Source organism: Papilio machaon, chromosome 14, assembly GCF_912999745.1.
Source record: "Papilio machaon chromosome 14, ilPapMach1.1, whole genome shotgun sequence".
In the NCBI taxonomy this organism is placed as follows: domain Eukaryota; kingdom Metazoa; phylum Arthropoda; class Insecta; order Lepidoptera; family Papilionidae; genus Papilio; species Papilio machaon.
In genome coordinates this window covers 5196239-5220970 of record NC_059999.1, presented here as the reverse complement: position 1 = coordinate 5220970, position 24732 = coordinate 5196239, and the positions used below count along the sequence as shown (strand labels likewise).

The window sequence follows — 24732 nt, the reverse complement described above, 5'->3', positions numbered from 1 at the left end:
CTTCAAGTTAGTTACTGTTTAAACAACTATATATAAGTTATCTCATTTATAGAGATAAAAAATCCAAAGTTTTTTAACTTTTAAAATATGTACGTTTTGAAATATCAAGATGATGGGTCATGAAAGAAGACGTTGGACTTTCGTATAATAAAAAAATTAAAATACTGACTCTAACCTAAAATTAAATTAAAAAAATTCTTTGTATTTAAACAAGTCTCTTATACAAAATTTTCAAATAAAAGCCATGATAATCTGATATACATATTCAAATTGCACGATTATATTATATATAAGAATATTATAAGTAAGGGTAAAATACTTTAAATAACGTCAAAAGAGCCGATATACAAAAATAAAAATAAAGCTACAAAATTAATATCTTAAAATAAAATAAACATAATTGAGATTGTTTGTAAAAAACTATATAATCTAGCGTTCACTAAAAGTCGATTTTATTTATTTAACGATTAATTTGTTAAGACAATTTATATAATACTGTTGTAATTAAAAAAAAACACAATACATAAAGCAAAACAGATTGATTAGTTTATACATAATATATGTTGTTAATTTAGATAAATCTAATATATAGGTAATTTTAGTCAAATGCAACTAGTAAGTCTACGTCTAAAAGATAGATATATAGCTAGGAGATTTTTGAGGACGCCTTCTGAAATAATCACCCTGTCCAGCTTCAATGTATGCCTAAAACTCTAACAGGAATCCAAAAGTTTATAAACATTGGTAAGATGAAGAGCACAGAATATAGCTGCCATATTGAATACAAACTTCAAAATGACAGACGGCCATATTGAATTCTAAATTTAAAACAATTCAATATGGTTGAAGGTCATGTTGAATTCATACTTCAATATGGCTGACGATATTGAATTCAAAGTTGAATATAGCTGAAGGTTTGAAATTCACACTTCTATATGGCCATCGGGCAATGGAGGATGCTTCAACTTCTTCGGATTGAGTATTGACGGTGTTTGTGTGCGTGTGTGCCACACATACACTTTGGTGCAGTTTTCCGCCAGCGGTTCCAATTCTTCTTTTGTAACCACATACTTGAGAATTTCACTTTCCTGGAAAAATATTTCATTAATTTACTGGCGCCATCTTTATCTTTGAGTTGTCAAGGACGAAGGATGTGTCAACGCTGTAATAGATGGCGCTGTTTTTATTACTATCTCTTTTAAAAAAAATTACAGCACGCATAAAAAGTAACGCATATCGAAGCTTTTAACCGAAGGTTAATTGGAATGTCTTACCATAGGTTTCTGAGACTAAAACCGTTTAAAACACATTGGCATCTCTGTTTTGTCAAAGATAATGGCAGGGATGACGATATCTTTTATAGAGAGATTTTGGTCTCGGAAACCAACCGTTAACCATTTCATTAATACGGTATATGTTAAATACGCAAAAATGTTATATTATTAAAAGGAAAAATGCTGTCATTACGTCCAGGAAATTACTGATAAAGAGGTTAATTTATAATAGTATTCATAAAGCGATAAAGAGCAAATATCTCGATTGTGAACTGAACTCAACTACATTCATGGTTCACCAGTTATCATCGCTAAGGCTGTGGTTGCACTAGAGTGGAATGGAATATACACGTTTTATTTCATGAAAATAACAAAAAAAAAATAAGTTAAAAGTAAACCCAGAAACTATTTTAATTACTTATAACACTGGAAATAAAAAAAAGTTTTTTAATTTTTTTGTGCATCAATGAACACGTTTGTGGAAATGGTACGACCTCTCCTTTATCTTTTTTAATATAACTTAATTCTTAGATTTAAAGAAGAGCGGATTTTTTTTACCACAGTCTATACCCAACTTAATGGTCCTAAATTGTCATGACCTCAGTAAAATTGGCACGCTTTTGCTCTATTTATATAAACAAGCACTTATCTATGAAGTTTAATTGAATGGCCATTATCAGTCATTGAACTCGGTTGACATAAGAGTATCGCTCTATTCTTTCCACAATTATTATTATTTATATGAAAAGTACATAGGTACACATACATTGTAATATATACATAATTTTACTAAGAAATTAGTTATTTACTTTTTGTTTATATCATGTTTTACTTTTCTGTAAATATATTTGTGATTCAATTACCTTAATTACGATTTTAACCTGTATTACTATACTAGGTGTTGCCCCCGACTATTCGCGAAAAAAAAACACAATATCTGTTCTTGCAGGCATCTTGCATCTACATCTATGCATGCATCTATATGATCTATAAATTTCTTCGAGATTCGTTGAGCCGTTCTGGAGAATATCTCGAAACAAACATCCATTCATCCATCCAAACAGTCGTATTTATAATATTAGTAAGATATTGCCATTTAAACGTTAACGTTATTATTATGTATGTATAGATAAACCGGAAAAACCGATAACAACTAATTCTTTTAGTTTCGTATATGCAAGTTAAAAAAAACATAATAAATTGGCTACTTGGTATTATGTAAACGTGTTAATGTTGATTATAGCTTGAATGCGAACATAAACAATTGCCTTAACAAATCGCAGATAATAAATGTTACATATTAGGTTTATTACTGTTAATTACTTATATCTAATCTATACTAATATTTTTAAGCGGAAAGATTTGTTTGTTTGCATTGAATAGGCTCAGAAACTACTGAAGTAATTTGAAAAAATCTTTCCCGGGTGAGAAGATTTTTTTAATTCCGCGCGAACGAAATAAAGTGCGTTGTTTTATGACATTTTAAAGGCCAAATATTTAACTTTTTAAATGTAAGTTTTTGCTAAAAGCTCTAGCATATAGCAATAAAGTGCCGTTAACAGTGTGCTTGTAACAATCGAAAAAAATTAAAAAAAAAAATGTTTTGTCATTTATTTTTCTAATGTTTTTAGACAAATGCTGCAACTCACCTGGTAACCAGATTGAACTTTTCTCGAAAACTTAGCCTCGGGGTGGTCTATAAACAATGTAGCATTGATAGCAAATCCGGCCATATCTATTGGGAATGGTCTGAACGGTTTCCAAACAGCATTGAACCCGGACACTTTTCCATCAGTCACAAGTGGCATTTCTACTCTCATGCCACCCACTATACCAACAGGCCATACTCCAACTTTCTTAATTTTTCGCATCTGTAAATTAAAAAAAAAATTACTTAAATACACATAACAAAGCAAATAAATACTATACTTATGAAAAATTACTACAATGTAAAAATTTTTTAATAAATTTTTCATCTTACCTTATAAACTGTAATAAGACAAAAAAAATATTATAACCAAATTATTAAAAAAAAAAAAAAATTGTTCAGAACTATAAAACACTAATAAAAACGAAACAATGTAAAATGTTTGACATTGTTTGATTATTGGAACACTTTATTTATAAAATTCTATTGCTCTAAATTGGCTCTATTGTGACAATTGTTGTGCAGAACAACTTATTAAAAGAGTAACACGATATTATTTGCACTTGCCTATTTAACATTTACCTATAAAATGTATGTAATGAAGAAAGTGTTTAGCCAGCCAGCTGAACATCAGCACTGAGATGGCCTTGGCCGTTGATGCCACATTTTTTTGTACTAGTGTAGTTTGTTTTTTTTTTGTATTATTCTATGTGGCATTTATCATTTAGTCTAGTCTAAAAGATTTTTATTGAGTAAAGTCGGGGTAATGGAAGAATGGAACTGACATGATATTTGTATTAATTAATATTATTGTCACTCTTTTATCAACAAGAATAAAAGGGACGACAAAATTAATACAAGGCTCATGGCAGTAGAATAATGAGTCAGGATAGAAAATGACCATACCTCATCAAAAACTTTAAGAGAATATGTGTTATCATCATCCATAAAGTAAACAACACCCTTTGTATCATGAATCTTCATTAAATGTTCACGGAGCCAGTTCAAAGCTACATTCCTTTGCTCAACACCACTTGCCTGTAATATAAATTTCAATTTCAAGTTAACAATTTTTGTTTCATTAGTATACTAAACTTAGTAAACATAAAGAAAAAATATAACAAAATACAAGACAATATATCTTTTTATATATATAGTCTTATTTTAATGTGAAAATCTACGTTTTATTTTATTGGTAAAAAAAAAAACATAAAATTGCATGAAAGTAAATTTTGGTAACCAATAATGCTTTATTTGTTTAGCATATTTAATATTGTCAAAGGTATATTTCTCTACATTTACAACATTATTAATATTAAATACATTATTGTATTGAGTATTTTTAACCAAGAATGTTTCAGTTTATATCATATTTCTTATCTGAAGTTAAAGTAGATTATATAAAACATTACATTTATATGTCCATATTTCTATTTATATCTATAAGTCCACTTTAACCATAAGCCTATTTAAAAAAAAACGCATGAATAAGAACTCACAATGTTAACAATGAGATATAGGTACAGATTATAAATAAAAAAATAAAAGTTTACAGACAAAATACATACCGTTGAGTGTTTTAACTTGTGGGTTTTTACATTCAGATGTGTATACTTGAGCATAGATTCTTTGAGTAGGTTTTCAACTAATTTGGTTTTTGTACTAGAGTCTTCAATAACAATCCAGTGGAAGTTCTTCACCAGCATCAAGGTCTGCGACAATCTATTGGTATTTTATGATTAAAATCCTTTTTTAAATACAAATGGATTCATACATAGTAACTATTTGATGACTGGATGATTTTCATTTTCAAAATTACACAAATTTGATATCAACAAACAAGTACAGTAGTTTATTTCTTTTCTACGGAAGACTTATTCTAAATATAAGCACATAAGTGGACACACAAAATGAACTAAAATAGTGAATACTACAATTAGGAAGAATATTTGCATAACATACAAGGTTTAAATAGTTCTGAATCAATGTTTATGCAATAGTTGCTTTGAATGTAACACAAAGATTGTTTTGGCCTTTCAATATTTTCATTATTCAATTGTTAATGATAACAAAATAAACAAATGACTGCAAACTTAGTCATGAAACAAGGAAAATATATACTTTGTTAAGTTGTCTTGTTAAAACATCTGTATATAAATAGAAATATTTTTATATTAAATCTAGCTTATGCCTACTATTGTATGCGCAATATTAAAAAAGGACAAAAAGTTCATGTGTAACTCAAGACTAAGTTCTATATATAGCCAAATTTCAATAAGATCTGTTAAACCATTGAAGAATTATCAAGTCAACCGTACACATTTCTGGGATCATAGGTAGTCTATGTGTTCCTCCAGATAATGTTTTACATCTATACCAAATTTCACTACGCTCCGATTCGCCATTCTGGACATAACTTGTAACAAACATCCGTTAGATTTTTATATCATTAGTTGAAGTATATTTTTTCTTTCCAACTTTTTCTTACAGGATTCTTAAAGGATTTAGAAAAGAATTTGAAGTTAGGGTGTTAAACACTTTGCAAGCCTACCTTCTAATAAATGTTTTCCTTAATCCTACAATTTTTAAGAATATTCTTCGTAAATCTACTCATTGCTGTTTTAGATTTTATCAAAGTATTGTATATTACATATTTATTACATGTAAATTTACAACAGTTTGAATAATATTGTAATTTCATTAGACATATCAAACAAAGAGAAATATGCCTCCTGAATATAAAAACCTGCACTTGTTTATTATATTTAAGTTCAATGAAAATGATAAATTATACCAAAACTATCAAAACAATTTCACCTATATTAGGCTGCAAGATTTGTTTATTATCAGCTTAAACTATGAAAATTTCCTAAATAAATTCATATACAACAAATAACACTGTCAGAGAAATTTATAAATATAACTCGAATTTAAGCAGGTTTTTGAATAATTTGCAGCAAATTAGACTTATCCATTGTAAAATGAAAAATTTATAGATTATAGAAATGAACTTTAAGATTAAGGCTGAAAATATGATTTTACATTAATTTTGTAATTATCAAATTAGTCTTTCACAAAATTTTATTTTTATTTTTAGTTAATTTTAGGTTTGAATTATTAATTAAAATTATATAAACATTTTTCAAAAAAAAATTAAGAAGGAACCTTAAATTATCAGCAGGAATCTTAACAAAAAATTAGTAATAATAAGTATATTTCTTTAATAAAAGAAAATATATATGTATATATATGTATATAAAAGAAACTTGACACTTATTTGTGCACTTATCTAACCCCTAATTAATTATATTTAAGATTCCACCATAACTTTTAAATTTATCATAGAATCAAATGTCTGCTCACAAACTATAAATTTATTGTGCCATGGCCAAAAGAATATACTTAAATATTTGAAGTAGTAATTCATCAAGGGCAATTACAACACGACAAATAGTCTTACCTTGTAAGATCTGCCTTTTGTGCAAGTCTTGCGTACGTTGGAGTTATCCCATAGATTGTTGGAATATACGGAATGATTTGTAGTAATTCATCAAGGGCAATTACAACACGACAAATAGTCTTACCTTGTAAGATCTGCCTTTTGTGCAAGTCTTGCGTACGTTGGAGTTATCCCATAGATTGTTGGAATATACGGAATGATTTCGGGCGTAAATTGACATTGAAATGCAGGTCGACTATTAAACAAAAATAAAACTACAAAAAATAACATCCCGATTACAAAATATTGCTTTTTGATGTTAACAAAAGGCATCTTTTGTCACTTATTTTTTCCCGAGAAAATACTTTTCGACCGCAACGACGGAAGATGCGCGGATGTTACTCAGAGTTCATCTTCTTTATGACATAGTTAGATGAATAATTTCACTTTTTCTATCAGCACTTGGAAAACTGAGTTGAAGAACTTGTTTTATTCTATTGTTTTATCAATTTAAACAATTTTTAAATCGTTACGATGTAAAAATCGTGTTTCCTATTATTCGTGGCCGTGGCTGACGCTGACAGTGACAGCTGACATCTTATTTTCATGCATGTGTTGCTACTGCTATAAAAAAAAATAACTTTAAAACATACTATTTTCAAAAAAACAGATCCATTTTATAAATAAGTTTAATTTTGTGACAAAAAGATCTTATTTTACGAAAAATACCTGATTTAACTACATTTTTTACATCTAAAAGGATAAAGTGTTAAAATGTGAAACTTAGTGGGAAAAAGAAATGGTAGCACTTTAAAAGTTTATCACATTTTGTACTATTTACCAAATTATTATAAACAAAATACTTACTTAATATACCATTTTCAAGTCCCACAATTTACAAATTGTCTCAAAAATTTATGTAAGCGTAATGCGTAAACGTTAAAATAAATTTGTTTCAGATCAATATATAGCTACAACATTATATACCTCCATTCTTGAGTTTCTTTTTCTTAAAGGTAGGAAAAGTTCACTATTGCATTTGCAACAAATTAAAAGGAGCACGCGTGCTGGTACCGGCTGGTCGAGCGATGTTTGTGATGCAATGCAATAGACAGTTGCTGAACGCAAGTTTACTAGTTTAAGGACTTAACAGTTTAAAGAGCTGTAAAGAGGTGATATGAGAACAAATCCAAACATGTTTGAATCAACTGATCTGAAAACGAGCGTCACTTGTCTTTACAAAGTTAGAGTCCATTATGGCGAGATTTTTTGCGAAGTGTTTTTCCAAAGTAGACCTTTAATTATTTAAAGGTGGCCCAAGTTGTGTCTTGTGACGAATTTGTAGTGCGCAAGAGTGGCGTGAGGAACAAAAGGTAAAATCGTTAAAACGCTAAATGTTTGTTTATCCTATCCTTTTCCCTACCTAGGGATCCTAAAGTACGTATAACTCTTCCATTCATCATAAATCTAATTTCACTTCCTTCTTTCATGAAAACTATTCATACTTTCTTCGGCTTTCCTCTTTGAATACAGCGGTGTAGCCATCCACATTCAATCTCCTTACTTTAAATTCTAGAATATAAATATTTCTACGGCAGATCTCTTGAACAAATTGTTGGTATTTCCACACCACTCGCGTAGGTTTTATGCATGATTTTTTTTCGCTAGTCCACACTTTGCTTTTCTTAGATGTTTTCTTGTATCAGCAACGGGATAGTAAAAATTAGATTGAAGAGTAATCGACAAACCAATAACCAGAGCTGGGCATTAACTCGTTAATCCGTTAATCGTTAATTAACGAAGTTAACATTTTGCTTAACGGATTAACTTTTAAGTTAACTTCAAAAAGTGTTAACGCTTTTGTTAACTTCCGTTAAACTCAACTTCCGTTAATAAAAGTCCGTTAATCGTTAAATTAGAAACTTGGAGACGTGCTGTCATTTTGTTCTAATTACGTGCCACGCCACGCTCGTAAGTTCAGCTATGTTGGGCGACTGTCGGCGACTCGCATGGTGAACGAACGAGTTGATAATTGATATATGTAAAGTTCGCGTGCAAGTGTCATGCATCAGATCGTCTAGGAAAGACGTGACCAACAGGACAAAATCAAAAGAAGGTTCGAAATAGTATGTTTCATTACGAGTATGTAATAGCCCACATTCCGAGCGCTCTTCGTCCCTGCAATACGCCACTTTTTGAGCAACTGTATTAAAACACTTTTTTACTCGTGCTTTTTCTTTAGCTTTTCCAAACTCGTGTGTTCTCTTTCCCAACTGTAAAAATAATGTCTGTTAAAAAAAACCAACCACGAAGTTTTTACAAAAAAAAATCATTGAAGTTTTTATGACTCATGCAAATATTTCTAAAAAGAATCTAATTCTATTTTGTTACAATATCAGATTTAATGAGTTGATGCAATGAATTAGGTTAGTTTTCATTTTATTTCATCTTATTAAATTTCATTTTCATTTCATATCAATAAAAATAATCTACTGAAGACTTGGTTGTTTGGGCATAGTTCCCTTAGCCTACCCAGAATGGGTGAAGAAAACGAAAAAAATCTCTGTTTGTATACTTTTACGGTTGGCGCCATTTTCCAAACATTTGAGTTATAGTTGAGTTTATTGTGTTTTTATTATTCTATTAAATTGCTTCATTTTTTCGCAACTGTATCAAAAATAGTTGTTTAGTACACGTGCGAAACTGTCATTACAACTTGTTCCAACTGTCAACCCTCACCTTCGGCTGCGCCTCGGCTCGGGTAGACATTTGTTGAAACCCTTTGCAATGTCAGGCTTTCCGCACTCGTAATGAAATATACTATAATGCATTCATATTTGTCTCTAATACTAATGTGTACATTCTATAACTGTATAGTCAAATTACTATTTTAAAAAAGTGTCGCCACATAAGTGTGAAATTAGTATGTATAATTTTGGTATGGTTAACTGTTAACGATTAACTTTAACTTGCGTTAAATTTTCGAGAATTTAACGCTTCAACGATTAACGAAGTTAATTTTTTAATTAACGAATTAACGATTAACGAAGTTAACTTTTCGATTAACTGTGCCCACCTCTGCCAATAACCATTAAAAGTAATTTGAAATAAATTGATACAGATAAATTAAATTTCGTTTGTTCGTTTGCCTATAAACCGAAAGCGTTCGGATACTCGTATCACTTAAATAAATACTAATGGCTGTTCTAGCTTGTTACATTGGTGATCCGAATGGCTTCGCATAGGTATAACGTTTCAGTGAAAATAGCTTTTTCGATTATTTTTATCTGTGTGCGAACATAATGGAGGCTTAAAATTTTGCGTTCGCCCTTTGTAGCGATATCAAAGAAACAATAGCGTGATAACATCTTTTAGACTTCATTGTTGGTTAATTAATTTTCTTTTAATCATAATTCTGATAGACAGAATTTTCAAAGGTCTCTTAATGCTCTTAACTTTTAGTAGACCATCGGTGTCTAGTCCATGTATCGTATGTGTACGTTTATGTACGATCAGCTGTATTGAGTTGCCATTCCAGAACTTTTTGGTCCTTATTGTTGTCCGTTCCGTGCAATCAATTATTAGTAGATTAGTCAATCTCTAAGATAATACAAAAAAAAGTTTTGATGTTATAATTTAAACTATGATTTAAATTAAATACAGACTTTAGGTTCATTCTCTTGTCTAGTTTTTTTGGAGGTCAGCACTAGTCATGAATAAAATTATTTCATTAAGTAGCAGAAATTAAAACGATCATAACAAAGAGTTTAAAAAATGAAATAAAAACCATAGTCGCCTGAACCTAGAATAAAAGCGCGGCGGCCGTTCAGACATAGTATACGCTTCTGATAATGTAGCACGCAGGTAGTTTGTGTGCAACCAGGCATTTCATTGTGAAAGCGGTATAGATAGGATGGGAGCTCGCTGAGGCCGCCCGGGCTCACCTGTGCTAGACCCGTGGCGTCACGCTCGCACACTGACGCCGGCACTCACACGAACGCAGTAACCCTCGTGCTTACAGCAGGGACACGCACACACAACAGCAGTGAAGGCTGTAGAGCGAGGCTAGATCGCCCACACCAGCGCAACGCCGAGGCGGGAACGTCGAGGCACTGGCGGGCGAGCGTTCCCGCCGAGAGGACCTCCGCGCTCGGCCCGCGCGCCCGCCCTACCAAACCACTTGTTGAATTTGTCTTCATACCATATCTCAAGTTGCTCGAGTCACGTCGCGCGTGTCGTGTTCTTAATCGCGATCACTTCTCTGCTCAAACTTTTTTCTGTCTTTCTATGTCTAAGTTTTTTTTCTACCTTACGGAGTGTTTATTGAATTACCTGTGATGCCTTCTCTTCGCTTCCGCTCAGCCTTGTTAATTTCGAGTATCCTGGATACGCTCGATTTGGTCTTCCTCTTGTTGTTGTTACGGACAACTGTCGTTACAGTATCGTGATGCTGCGAGCCCTATTGCACTTGTTGCACTTTTTAAATGTTTAACCTGTTGTTGAATACTCGTATCTGTGTTACCTGTTGACTATTACTTACGTAGACTTTTGTATCTTGTTCATTAAAAATATATATCGCGTCGCTGTAAAAAGAAAATCTACTGAGAGAACCGCTTCTTATCAAAGGTAAGTAAGACTATATTGTATAAGCATAATTACAATATGACTATTTTACTAAATATTAATGCGAAGAAAACAACCCTGAGATATAAAAAAATAAAAGTTAAGACAGCGTTGTAATATAATAATATAAAATATATAAAACCGAAGAACATCTGCGGCTGGGGAAAAGAATTATACTTACTTTCATAAATTTGATAAATGAGGCAGAAGACCGGAGTTACAGTTCGCATGACATTCCTGCTACATAACGATTATCGCAAGTTTGGATCGCTTCAAAACATGTCAAATGATTTTTTTTAAGACTGTATTCGTAACATACTTAATTTTATTATTACGTTATTATAAAGTTGATTTCAAAACCATTAAGCATTATGTATTTAGGTATTTACTTCAAGTTAAACCTTCTGTCTATACCTAATTATGGGGCTAACAAACATATTTTAAAACTAGAAAACTCCAGTAACAACGTAGTGCTGTACAACGTTTACTCTTGTCGTAGACGTTAGTATGCTACGTCTAATATCAGTAGCTTTTCAAGTCAAACTGGAACACAATGCTGACAAGCTTGTGTTCAGCAACAAGTTTTATGAGCTCTGCTAAGGGTTCTTACTACCTGCCCCTCAATTTACCATAGCTAACTTAGACGAAAGGAGAGAGTGGAGGGAGAAGAAATGAAATTTGAAACAACGCATCCCAATTCTCATTACCTCTTTGTTAATAACCATGGATGAAGGCTGCAAGGGAACAAGCAGTCAATCTCTTGCAATGCTTTGGATGCATGAGATGCATAAGTGGATGAAAAGAGGTATTTAAAGCCTTAACTGGATTCTGAAACTAAGGGAAAAGTTGTCATTATCTGCCGTTCAGTTTTGCAAAAAAAAGAATGAAGTCAACACTATGTTGTGTAAGGATTTTCATTAAGATTAACGTTGTAGTAATTTGGCAACAATGCAGATTCAAAATTGTTATCATTATGAGACCATTATAATAAATGAAAAGAAGCAACATTACCACATTTTCAGATAAAAAAGCAAATGATCACCCATTCTGAAATAGTAGTAAACGTGATAATCTACCGCGTACGTATTAAAATGGATAATGTCTAGTAAGAATACGATCATAAAACGAATGATAGCCTTGTCTAGACACTAGACATATTAATAGAGCATGAACTGATCATGTGCATGGATAGTACTGAATTAATTAACAAAGAAATTGGAGAGGTAAATTGAGTAGAGTTTGGGATGCATTTGTATTATGTGCTAATAAAGTTTGCTAGTTTTTTTCACCGATAGAGAATTTCATGAGCAAGCAAAGCTATTTATAACTCAAGAACGGCTGAATCGATTTGACTGAAAATTGGTGGGCAGGTAGCTTAGAACCAGGGAACGGACATAGGATAATTTTTAACCTGTTTTCTATTTTTTTATTCCGCGCGGACGGAGTCGCGGGTAAAAGCTAGTTTTCATATAAATATGAGCGGTGGCGGGTTGTCAATTAAAAATAATTTTCTCTTGTTTTTATTTTGTGTGGGCTGTACGTATTAAAGCGCTTTACTACGTTACGTATTGAATTACGGTACAGTAAAGCAAGGAAACAATTATGGTTTATATCATTTTCGTTACGCAACTATATCAAGTAATTAAAAGATGAATAAAAAAATATTCGATGACTAGTAAAAATGTGTTGCATGTTGAATTTTTATTATTTTTGGCGTAGACCATCTTTATTTATGTTTATTGAAAAAGGATAAAAGATATTTAGCTGGAATATGTTTCTTGGGTTCGCTTCACAAATAGGTATCTCGTTCGTCTCACCGGCGTAAATCGTGCTTTAATATTTAACTTGCAATATAAAAGTTTGTTGTACTTAGTTATATTGAATGTAGAAAAACTGATTTATTTAAAAATCAATTAGTTCGATTCTACAACACTCGAAGAATAAGAATCGATTGATAGTTTTTTAAAATCGATAACACAGATGAGTTTAAAAGAGATCGCAATCGAATTAAAATATTAAACGGTGATGTACCTCACGAAACACCCCTTCTGTCAGCCTCATAAAAATGATTTTAAAACATTTATTTTCACAAAATCCAACGATTGATTAGCATCGTGCCGGTCGACCCCGTTCACCTTTTTCTCGTTTTAACGTCAGAGAATATTTATTTTTGGCTTTAATTGCAACCTATTAGATGGCGGACAAAATCAAAAATGTTACGTTTCAAGATACAGTGAACTGCAGTTAGTAACTGTCTCTGTCTACCTCCGACTATCAGCTATAATTACGTGAACGGTGTGCTCTCATGTCCGCAATGTGCGAGGATTTTCGCAAACAAAATTGGATACATAAGCCACATGCGAGCACACCAACGTCAAAACCGGAGCTGAAGACAGTCGCCGTGGCCGATATCGGTCGGGATTACATCAAAAAAAATATCAATTACTGCAGAAATACAATGTACATATAGATATTGATATTCATTTTTTTGAGTACCTTGCGAATTTGGAATCAAATATTTCTTTGAGAATATCAATCAAAACGAGAAGGAAAAGCAAATATTTGTTTGCCGTAGCAGCTATTCATGTTCACAATTTCGTAGATGTGTACTCGGAGCTTTGCTACGGCGTAGACAATAATGGATCCGTTTATGATTCGGTCATACGTTTCGTGATTTGAAAGTCTGTTAGTTAAAGCTACATACAATAGAATGCAGGTTGGGAGAATATAATAGTATTTTTTAAATATCTTATGATATTATCCAGATAACTATTTTACTATGAACGTTTATACTTGTTAAAATGTCTTATTGATCTCTCCTTATTTTCTTACTAAAAATGTATTGTGTATTCATTTGTATTTTTGTACATTTGGATATTTCTTTTGAAAAGTATTTTCGTTAATATTATAAATGTTTGAATTTAATACTTGTGATGGATAAATTTAATCAAAAGCTTCTCGACGTATTGGTGCTCATAAAAAGTACGCGACTACGAACGAAGCGAATTTTATTAACGCGATTAGAGTCAGTCAAACGAATGCAGCAGAAGCTTATGAGATGGAACGTCACTGCGATGACAGTTTGACAGGTTTTCAATTTAAAGACCGTCTCAAAATAATTTGCTACGTTGCTACGCTGATAAACTTTCTAATCTAAACATACTTTGTAGTAGTAAATTTTTATCTTAACTTTTTTTTGATAAAAATTAAAAGTGTGTAATGTCATTGGCAATTTCAGGAAGACGTAAAGATATCGATTGCAAAGGATGCAAGCCCCTTAAACTTAGTTTCCTTTATTTTATGAATTGGAATAGTCAATTTCAAAACGTGTTTTTTTCTGATTGCGCTTTCTAATTCATCACACTTCAACATCTTTTCAGCGACATTAATGTTAAAGAAATGAGTTTTGCTCATAGATTGTAATATTGTTACAATTATTTTAATTAATAATTCCAAGATTGGATCAAAAATTATAACAACAATTAATTAGATTACTTGTCAGTGTCTGGTACACGTGTACCGAAGCCGCGCCGAGTTATGATAGAATTTAATTACGTTCACATCGTATTCGTCGGTCGAGACTCGGGAGTGAGTTTGGTTAAAACCATATCGATTGCATTTGTAGAAATATTACCATTGCCAGTAACGAAAGACCTGTTCAAAAATTTATAGCTATCTCTTTTTTCATTAAGTGTCATACAAGAAAAGTGAGGGAAGAAGAGATTGACGACTGAGATGATGGTAGATAGATTAATATGGAGGACAGGAACCTGGTGTGCTGACATATGTGGCCCAAAGTAACAAATTGAAATGATTTTTACTTATTTGTGTTAAAAACTACCTCTTAATTTAGTTACCAACATACACAAAACAAAATACACATTTACAGGTGTAAATGTTATTTTTTTCTGAAGTATCTCTATGCAGCCTATTTACTTGTATGGTTGAAACTTTGAGAATCTCTCCTGAAAAGTTGTCAATTTGCACATTGGCCCTTATTCGTAGGAGCCATCGACATAAATGGGACAAGGACAAGAAGATGATGACAAAGAGAGTTAGAGAGAATAGTTTGTTTTGTCCAGGTGTTTCAAATATGGAAACATGGGTTAAATGAAATACTCAACGATCATTAAAATGTATAAAACTCGACCGATATGTGTTGTTTTGTATTCTTTAAAAGTGTTTTCTAATTATTTCAGAAATGTTAAGTTTGTCTTAACTTTTTGCACCTGAACACACATTTAATTAATAACAGCTTACTTTATGGTAATGAAGGCAGTCAGGCTTGTATATTTGTACACGTGTTTGTTTTGAAATAAGGGCAATGCTTAGAAAGGGTTCCATCGGGTCCGCTTCCCTTAGGTAATCTGTTTTGCTCTCCTGAATTAATTTACCTATATTACTTCAAAGAGTTTCATCATATTTAAAAATCTTATATTTTGATATTTAGCCTATTATTTTTCTATCTTTAGGTTTTATTATAAAATAACTTACTTGATAATAATTATTTTTGTATTCATAGGTTAAATTTTTGAAGATTAAACTGAGTGATATTAACCCACAAAACAAGCTTCACAAAGAAAAAGTTATTAATTAAATCAAATTTATAACAATAAATTGAAAATTGAAAATGCAGTTGAAAATGGACAAGAATAAAAAATAAAGGAAAAACGTATAAAAAACGAAGCTAGGTACAACAATACATATTGGGAAGCTAATCGAATAAAAACATCATGACTTTCAAAGAACCTTAAATATGATTGATCCGATTACAGACAAACTCCGCAAGCTCTTTACAAAAACAACTCACAAAACTGACAGTTTGACAACTCACTAAATTACTATTAGTCTTTAAATGTAGATTAAATATGACGAAACTTTTAAATAACAAAAAAGGATAAAGGTGTACGTGTCAAAAAAATTAACTTGTTTATGCCTAATATTTGTTTTTAATTAAAATACCGTCTATCAAAATATTTTGGAAATATCACGTAATACACCTTAGTAATAATACTGCCCTACAAAATTTATATCTTTCAAGCAAACACTCTGTAAAAATTATGTGGACATTCTAATGAAAAAGACCCTTTCAAGTTGAAAGCAAAAAGAAATGTATTACATTTCCCTAACCGGCAGGGTGTGACTAGAATCATTAATACTAATTATATGTGTCAAGTTGAGAAATCATTATTAATATTTTTTTAACGTTTTATGTTGTTACTACTTTTTCAAGTTACATTTTTAAATTGCTTTCTTCATTAAAAACGGTTCTCGTTTTGTTACTCTTCTTTTTTCTTAAATTATTAATTATGATGTCTCACGAAAGTTTAAACAATTTAATTAGCAAATTATTTTTACAATTTTATTAACTGTTACTACGCTATGGACATACATATACTCGTATATATAATATGTAAGTATTACTGAAAATATTGCTAGTGATACCTGAATCTCAAAATCTCTGAATTCGGAATGTCTAAAAGCAAAACAAATAGCAATACGAGCTCCGCTAGAATTTAATTAGCTTCATATCGAGCTGCTCTCCCTGATGCCGCTTTGAAGGAATTTTATTTCGTATGCCCGGAATGGTACGGAGCCAATTCTCTAATTAATATTTTCGTCTCGTTTGATATGCTCTCCACTTATTATTTTTTATCTTGACATATTTTTTAAATTGATTTTAAATTATAGATATATTAAGCTTAAATGACAATGGAAGAGCAAATTTATCGAACAAAGTTTGACTAAAAAGAACTTACAAGAATGTAAGCCTGAAAAAAGGTAGATAAGCTACGTGAAAAGTGACATGGTTGCGAATGAATGATAAATTATATGTCATCATCATTTTCAGAGGACGAAAAAAAATCTATCTTATTTTTCGAACATACCCAGAAAGGGAGGGAGTGTTCTACTTTATTTTTTGTTGTTTTGACTACTTTCTTTTCTAACGCAAATTACCAAGTTTATAGTGACAGTATTAATTAATAGAGGACGTCGTGTAAATGATATCATAAAGTATATAGGTTGAATTGAATGTTTCGTATTGTTGGAATTTCATATTCGCGCGCACCTACTCGTATATAATGAAAACAACTTTTATTAGGTACTGAATTTCAAACTGTAACAAAGTGTGTTGAATTAACTTGAACAGTTTTAGAATGGTAATACGAGTAATGTAAACACGTTTAAATTTAGTTTCGTTATGTATCTTGGAGAAAATTTTAGTTTGAATTAAAATGAGTCGTTTTTTATAAGCAAAGTAGATGTCGCACGCGACTCCGTCGGCGCTGATTTAAAAATAAAATAATTACTAGCCTATGTGTTCTTCCAAGCTGTTTCTACATCTATGGCTAATTTCAGCGAGATTTATCCATCCCTCCACCCAACCAAACACCCAACCAACCATCATTCGCATTCGCACATTCGCATTTATAACATCAGTAAAGTATAATATGAAAATGAGTTCACAGCTTTACGTACAAACTTAAATAGTTATTTAGTAAAATTTTACTGTACATAAATGATTACTGTCAATAACAACTCGACTCTCAGCACTTACGTTCCATTTTACAAAATATTTGTGTTACTAATACGTTTGCTTCCATGTACAGTTGGGTATATTTTAATTTTTGTCTCTTCAAAATTTACTAGAAAGCTTTCACAAGTAATATTTTGAGTACGAAAATTGTTACACAAACATCATTTGTTTCAATAAAAAAAACTTTAAGTCTACAGCCCGGATTGCTTCAGGTAGAAATTATTGAAAAACTTAATAAATAACTTTTAAATTGACAACTTATTAGATATTTTTTCTTATACGGGACTTATCCCAATCCACTTGAAGGATGATTAAGGAGTGAGGTCGTCGTACGTGAGCGGAATATCCTAAGATTGCAAATACGCCAAGAACTCGGAACTCTTATGAGGAGACAATTACCTTGTAAAGATATACCACTTTGTGAAACAAAGGTACGCGGTACGATTCAATCAGAGATATATTTCCTTTTCTATATAAGATTTTATTTTCTGTACATATTTGTAACATAAGATTATATATCAATTCAATATTAGATATAGAGTTATATATTTTCGTTGCTATTTTTTTTGTTAATTTACCAAGAAGCTGGGGCGGGTTGATAGTTTCATATAAATAATATAAATGGTTAGTTAGATAGCTAAGCCTTTTCTTTAATGGGTTATTATAAACATTCCTTGAGGCTTGCGGAGCACAAGAATGTATAATCTACCAAGAATATTATGCTTTAATTAAGCTCGTTCTACGGGCAGATCTAATTACAATAGCTGAGATTAACAATTTTATGAGTAAAGATTTATCATTTCTTTTACAAGAAGGCTTATAAAATATAGGAACTAGTATTAATATAGAATAACTAGAATAACACCAGGTATATTATGTGGATTAACAATACTTGTTTTTACAATATCCTTTTGAATAACTAAAAATTGAGACGGCTTGAAATATTAGTATCAATTCTTTAGAAAAAAAAATGGTCAAATTCGATCGTCTTTAAATTATATCGAAATGCCACAGTAACATGGATAATTTAAAAATTAAAGAACAACATCTTTGACTTATATTAAAGGTCTCAACATTTCACAGACTGAAAAATATAATCCAACAGCTACTCGTTCCGGTCACGTCGATAGATGGAGTCTAACGCTTTAAAAGGGAGCTTTTACATGAGTTTATATCATGCGATTCAGATTTAATATTAACGTTACTTTCACGCCATTAGGTAATAATCTCGAGCGACGTATGACAAATTCATGACTAAAATAACAAACAAAGCGCCTAAGCATAATATTAGTGGAACGTGAGTCTCTTTGGCGTACTAAATTGCCACCTTACATTAAATGTTGAGGCGTTCTCGGGTTACGTTTCGGAGGCGATCGCAATATTTCATAAGCTCACATTTACTTAATGTTATTTCTTTGTCATTTCGCTTTAGGTACGGATAAATGTAAACAAGCAAATTATAGTTTTCTAAAACATACGTTTTACATTTTTATAATATTTATTTTATAACATATGCAGATGCCAGTAAAATTGCTACTTTTCTGTGTACTTCAATACGAACTACGGAGTGGTACCAAATCTGAAATAAATAACATCATGATTCGAACTAATTTAATACTCCGAATAATAGAATAAAAAATCTTAGTTGATACAACGAAAACTAGTTTGAAATTAATATTGAACAATTTCACATACCGACTGACCAAGGACCAAACGGTGCGGTCTCGGTATTCAATATAATGCTTTGAACTGTTTGTTATTCTGATACAATGCAAGGGATACTCGTATTGTTCGGTCAGGCATAATTAATATTTGGTCGAAGTTTAGGATCGTTATAAATAGGTACAAGTAGGCTGCCCAATTTTCGGTACATGTTAAACATTTCAAGTATTTTCTTGTAATTTCAAATTCTAAATTAGTTTGTATCTCAGATAACTTAGAAGTATTTATAAATTATTTTAAGTTATCAAATAGAGTGGCAAAGTTTAAAGGGCATGACCCAGACGTCTTACAGAAGAAGGGCAATGTGATTCCAATTTTGAACATGTGATATGTTTAACATGTTTGCTTGAAACCAACACAATTAAATGTATTTTGTTAAAATTATTTCTACGTAATTTTTTGGAAATGTATATCGCATCATACCTTGCGGTAGGCGCATAGCTTTGTGTCGGCTGACCACGTACCGCTTTCAAGTGAAGTAAGAAGGGACCAGGGGGAGGGAAACATCTTTTCACACTTCGTTTGTTCAAATATTCACGTACATGAAAGTCCCGGGATTGTCGCAGCGTTATTTACGTTACACGTGACCTGGATTTTAAATTTACAACACAAAAATTATCGAAAATATTCATGTTATAAGTTTATATTTTTTCTCCACGAATCGGTTTGGAGCTTGAAGCTAAATGGTTTAATGGAGAAATTTCGCAGGAACTTGTATCTAAGTATAACATTTATCTATATCTCTTCAAATCTCATACAATGTAAAATCTACGGTTATATTACGTCTACGCATCTACGCGGCTCTACGGGGCTCTACGTTGGTCTACAAGAATATTATACAGAGTTGGTTCAACAAGAAATGAGTATTAATTTAACGACCGAAGGGTTGTGCTAAAATATTTTATAGACCCGTTTACAAATTCGGATTATATTTAAACATGATTTTCAACGTAGATTTAATTGAAAATGTAATTTACTTTGTATAATTAATAAATGTAGTCAACCGAAAACATATGAAGTGTTTCTGAAAATTTTAAACATTGTCACCCAGACGGTTTTATTATTTAAATAACAAATTTTTAAATTATAATGTTTTTTTAATTTAAGTTATTTTATTTTTTGGGCTATTTATGTTATCACGTATTGCAATAAAAATATTTTTAACTCTGCAATTATTAATTGTAATTATTATTTAACTTAGGTGAAATCAAAAAGGTATGGGACACAAAATCTATTTAGATTTAAGTTCCAAATCGACAATTTTTTTCATTCTTGAAAAGTTCTCTGACTTAGCTAACATTAAAGTATTTAAATAAATTGTAGATATTGTATGTCCTTACAATACGAACGGTATTGTGTAAAGTATTTTCGAGGGTCATAGAAGTTGTTCTTTGTTCCCAATGAAAAGAACGCTTCGAGAGTTAAGAGTTAAGGGTTTTCAATACAAAAGATATTCATGAAAAGTGACCCCTTGAAGTTTGAAAACTGGCGTACGGCGTAGGTTAACGATCGAAAATTAACAACCATTTCATAAAATAAGAATACATATTTGTAGTAACCGTACTTGACTTGAGTTGTTTTTGTCCTAGAGTCATTTCGATTTACTCGAAAAATTAAATTTCGCGTAACTTAGCAGTTAATCTAGTATAGAATATAATCTTCGTAGTAAAAAAAAACGCTGTTTTGCTGATGATAAATTATTTCTTCGTATACTAATACTTTAAATGGAACTATAATTTGCTAGGAGATCATCGGTATGTGCCTAATGCCCGAACATAAAACGTTGACGGAAAGATATATCGTCATAAAAACACGAAATAAATCCACTCAGTGCTAGCTCGTCGCCATTAAATACGTTGGAAAAAGAACAGATGGGCACTGTGTATCAAATTTTATGAAGCGATTATCCCTGTATTTTATTGCGATTGGAAAGATTATTCGGTTAGGCTGAGTAGCAATCTGTTGCTTCGCTCCGCAATATCTAGCTAGCATTTGTTTAAATTAAGTAAAACATTTTTATCTTACAATATTTTTTGGGAATCGATGGGGAGACCTACGTTCAGCAGTGGACGAACTCAGGCTGATAATGGTGATGATGATGAATATGTTTTATTACCAGAAAACTTTTAAACGGCGAACAAACCGCTGACGTAAATATAAAAAAAACTCTAATAATGTAAAGAATAAGGAGAGTTTTAAATTCCATTATCAAATATTTAGTACTCGAACATGGAAATAAACGTATTTAAAATTATCTTATTTCTTAAAACAGCCAGTATTACCCTTCTATATAAATTGTATTTCATATGTTTCTAAAGGCAGTCAAAGAGGTTATAAGATAAACAAGTGCTTTGCAAAGAGGAACGGTTATGAATAATTACTTTCATCTCTTTATCAAATCGCTGTTCAAGAGCTTTGCTTGAACGAACTTTAGAATTTTCTTTCAAAAGCTATATGTTAATATTAATATTCAATTTAATAATTGTTGGAGTTCTAAAAATTGCTGCACAAGATAGAGATAAATCTAAAAAATATGATTTTTGTAAGAATGTTAAATTCATTTTTATTTTTAGAACACTATTTTCGAATTCTGATTTCAGTACCAATGATATAATAATTAAAAGACAAAAAAACAAGCTTTTATTATGTTGATCATAATTAAAAAGAACTTAAAATTACATGGACAAACTACTCATCACGACGCTTCAAACGAGTCCAAACTCGATGAGGTTGTGTATATTCATTGCGGTGTTCCCTGCCCACCTTCCAGCTCTATTTTCAGATCAGCACCATGTTATTGTTCTGTCCCGCGATTTATACACACATGCAATATTCCAGCTCAATTAGTACTCAGGAAGTGAATCAAATTAAATTTGAAATATTTGATGACAAACATCCGGACAGATGAAAGTAAAACAGCTTGTAAAAATGTCTAGTCTTACCGTCAATCTTCAGACAGATTAAGTTAGCTATGATAATAATTTTAACCATCAACAATCTCTAAAATTAAGTGCTGACAGCAAAACTTATTCTAACATTTTAAAAACAATAAAATATCAGATCATAAATTATCAATCTCGCCCTCAGACATGAAATAAAAAATGCTGTTAACATTAGCTAATGCTATTACTATTACCAATGATGCAAGCTTATTTTACGTAAACTTAAATCAACTGAAACGTAAGTACATAGAATTGTTCTAAAAAAAAATAAAGATATAAGAGAAACGAGGCTGTACCGTTGGTCGTAACGTAATCAGTATTCTTCATTTACATACAAATTCACAACGAGAGCGGACGACAGCGGTACGGGGTGAGTGCGGGGCGCGGGGCGAGTGGACTGAATACGGCCCACTTCGTAATGAGCTGAACCCCGCTTAATTACTACCGCTATATTTTCAATGTTTATGTTAATGATTTTGTTCAGTAATTTAATTTCGGTCAAATAATAAAAGATAACAAAAGATTCATTCGCGCCTTACAGTGTTTGAATCTAAGTACATGCTCCGATGATGATAATCGAGCTTAGACATTTACCGACTAGACTCCTAATAAGTAAAAAACAGTTCATCAAACATTTCTGTTGTGCTGTATGCATCAACAAATATATTGTGCCTATTTTCTTAATTATTTATCATTTTTAATAAGTTATTCTGTAATAAAATAAGAACAAAAAACATATTTTCCATCAAGTGCCAAGGGAATTATTATTTATAGGGCTACATTTGTAAAACGAGATGATTATTTTTTGTTCGTCTCTGCAAGGTCTGTCGGGCAAATGGCCTAATTTATTTTAAAACTTGTGCGGTTTCATGGGAATAAATGTACAGTATTTATTAAAATAATTTACAACCGTTCCAATTATTATCATCACCGTCTATACGTCTCCACTGAGGGGCTCGGAGCCAATAATTATTATATAACTAATAGTATAAATGCGAATGTTTAGATGGATGAATGGATGTTTGAAGGTATCTCCGGAATGGCTCAACGGATCTTGATGGAATTTAGCATAGATGTAGAATATAGTCTGGAACAATAGGTACATAGGCTGCTTATTATTTTTTTAATTCTGCACGGACGGAGTCCGCCGGAGTGGCGACAGCTAGTATTTTATAGTTATAAATATAATTTAGATAACACAATCCCGTATAGAAATCGTTTAGAGACATTAGAAATTAGCCAAAAAAACAAGTAGAATTCTTATTGATTTAACTTCTGTTAATAATATATTTTTTTTTAAATGGTGTAGTAGTATCATTTTTAAATATTCTTTTAGGGCACAACCCCATGAGCACTTTTCTCCCTATTTCTTTACATTCGATGTGTAAAGTCCTTTTCGTGGTTAAGTGAACACAACTGAGCTCTTTTACATATAAATTTCATCGCCCTGCGAACCTTAACCATTAACATATTAAGGACTACATTATTCAATTGCTGGCAAAAAGAACCTGATTTATTTGTTTTGGCAAAATTAAAAAAAATATATGCAAATTTTCATTCCGAAATAGTGTCTATTAAATTTTTTATTATTATCATAAGGTAGCTAACGAGCAATTCGCCGAAATAGCGAGGCGACCGTTGTCCACAGACAAACCGCAAATGCGTTGCTTACCTTTAATCAACGGAGAAGGGGACGCACAGACAGAGGATATTTCCCCTTAATATACGTCCCCTTTTCCGCCAAATCCACTTCCCCTTCCTATCCTTTCCTAACAGGAAAAGGGTGGGTAGGGAAATAGGATTAAAATTAGGCCTCTGGCACCTCACTCATCAGACGAAAGGCGGAATTGCTTCCACTTCAGGACTGTCTTCTGTGTGGTTGTAGTATTTCTCCGATCAACCCGGCCTTTTATTGCACCCAACAAATATTGTTGTATGCGGGATCTACCACAGTTAGAATTTTTCACATTGTCAATTTCCTTATAAGAGTACTAACTACTAATGAAGAATACCTGTAAATTACTCATTCCTTTTTTTTAATTACACGGCCCTAGCAAACCTCTTTGTTTTAAATCCAATAATTCACGCGTACGTGCTTTTCGTAATTTTAATATCGTTAAATATTAATTTGTTATTTATATGGGTTCTAAATAATGTGTAAATTATTTAGGTACGAACATTAAAGTCAGGTATAACAAACTCCTTGCCTCGGTATTCGTTAAGATGTATGATAAGCTATAAAATCCGACGAAGATACATGAGGTCGTTTGACCTTCATTTAACGATTACATTGCCGTTCACTTACACTGGTGTGTTACAAAATTATAATATAGGTTACGGCCTAAGGTCGGCTGTTTTCGGTATGATAGCATTTGATACATTAATAATTCAATGAATATTGTGACTGTTTGGATTTAATAAGCTCATGGTAAGACTACAATATCGTAAAGTTTCATCATCGAATATTTTTGTTCGTGAGTTTACAATGTCTTCTATTGTCTATTTTAACGACAGACAATAGACCATTATGGTTATAAATGGACTGG

At 31.6% G+C, this 24732-nt stretch overlaps 1 protein-coding gene across 2 annotated transcripts; it reads right to left on the bottom strand.

Annotated features, from left to right (window-relative positions):
- Positions 1–880: 880 nt before the first annotated feature.
- LOC106708809 (galactosylgalactosylxylosylprotein 3-beta-glucuronosyltransferase I) lies at positions 881–6943 on the bottom strand. Of its 2 annotated transcripts, XM_045680931.1 has the most exons (6): positions 6584–6943; positions 6383–6459; positions 4491–4644; positions 3829–3960; positions 2924–3145; positions 881–1088 (listed from the first exon to the last, which is right to left on the bottom strand). In XM_045680931.1, exons 1-6 carry the CDS (start codon positions 6692–6694, stop codon positions 924–926), a joined length of 861 nt encoding a protein of 286 aa, XP_045536887.1. In that variant the 5' UTR covers positions 6695–6943; the 3' UTR covers positions 881–923. The 2 variants fall into 2 exon arrangements, with proteins under 2 accessions (XP_045536887.1, XP_045536886.1); XM_045680930.1 differs by lacking the exon at positions 6383–6459 and having other exon boundaries at positions 6507–6943.
- Between the last annotated feature and the right edge of the window lie 17789 nt (positions 6944–24732).

Coding starts and splice junctions, on each gene's coding strand:
- LOC106708809 (XM_045680930.1), bottom strand. CDS start 6,694: ATGCCTTTTGTTAACATCAAAAAGCAATATTTTGTAATCGGGATGTTA. Junction 4,645..6,506: donor CAAAAGGCAGATCTTACAAG/GTAAGACTATTT, acceptor AAATACCAATAG/ATTGTCGCAGACCTTGATGC. Junction 3,146..3,828: donor CTCTTAAAGTTTTTGATGAG/GTATGGTCATTT, acceptor TTTAATTTACAG/ATGCGAAAAATTAAGAAAGT.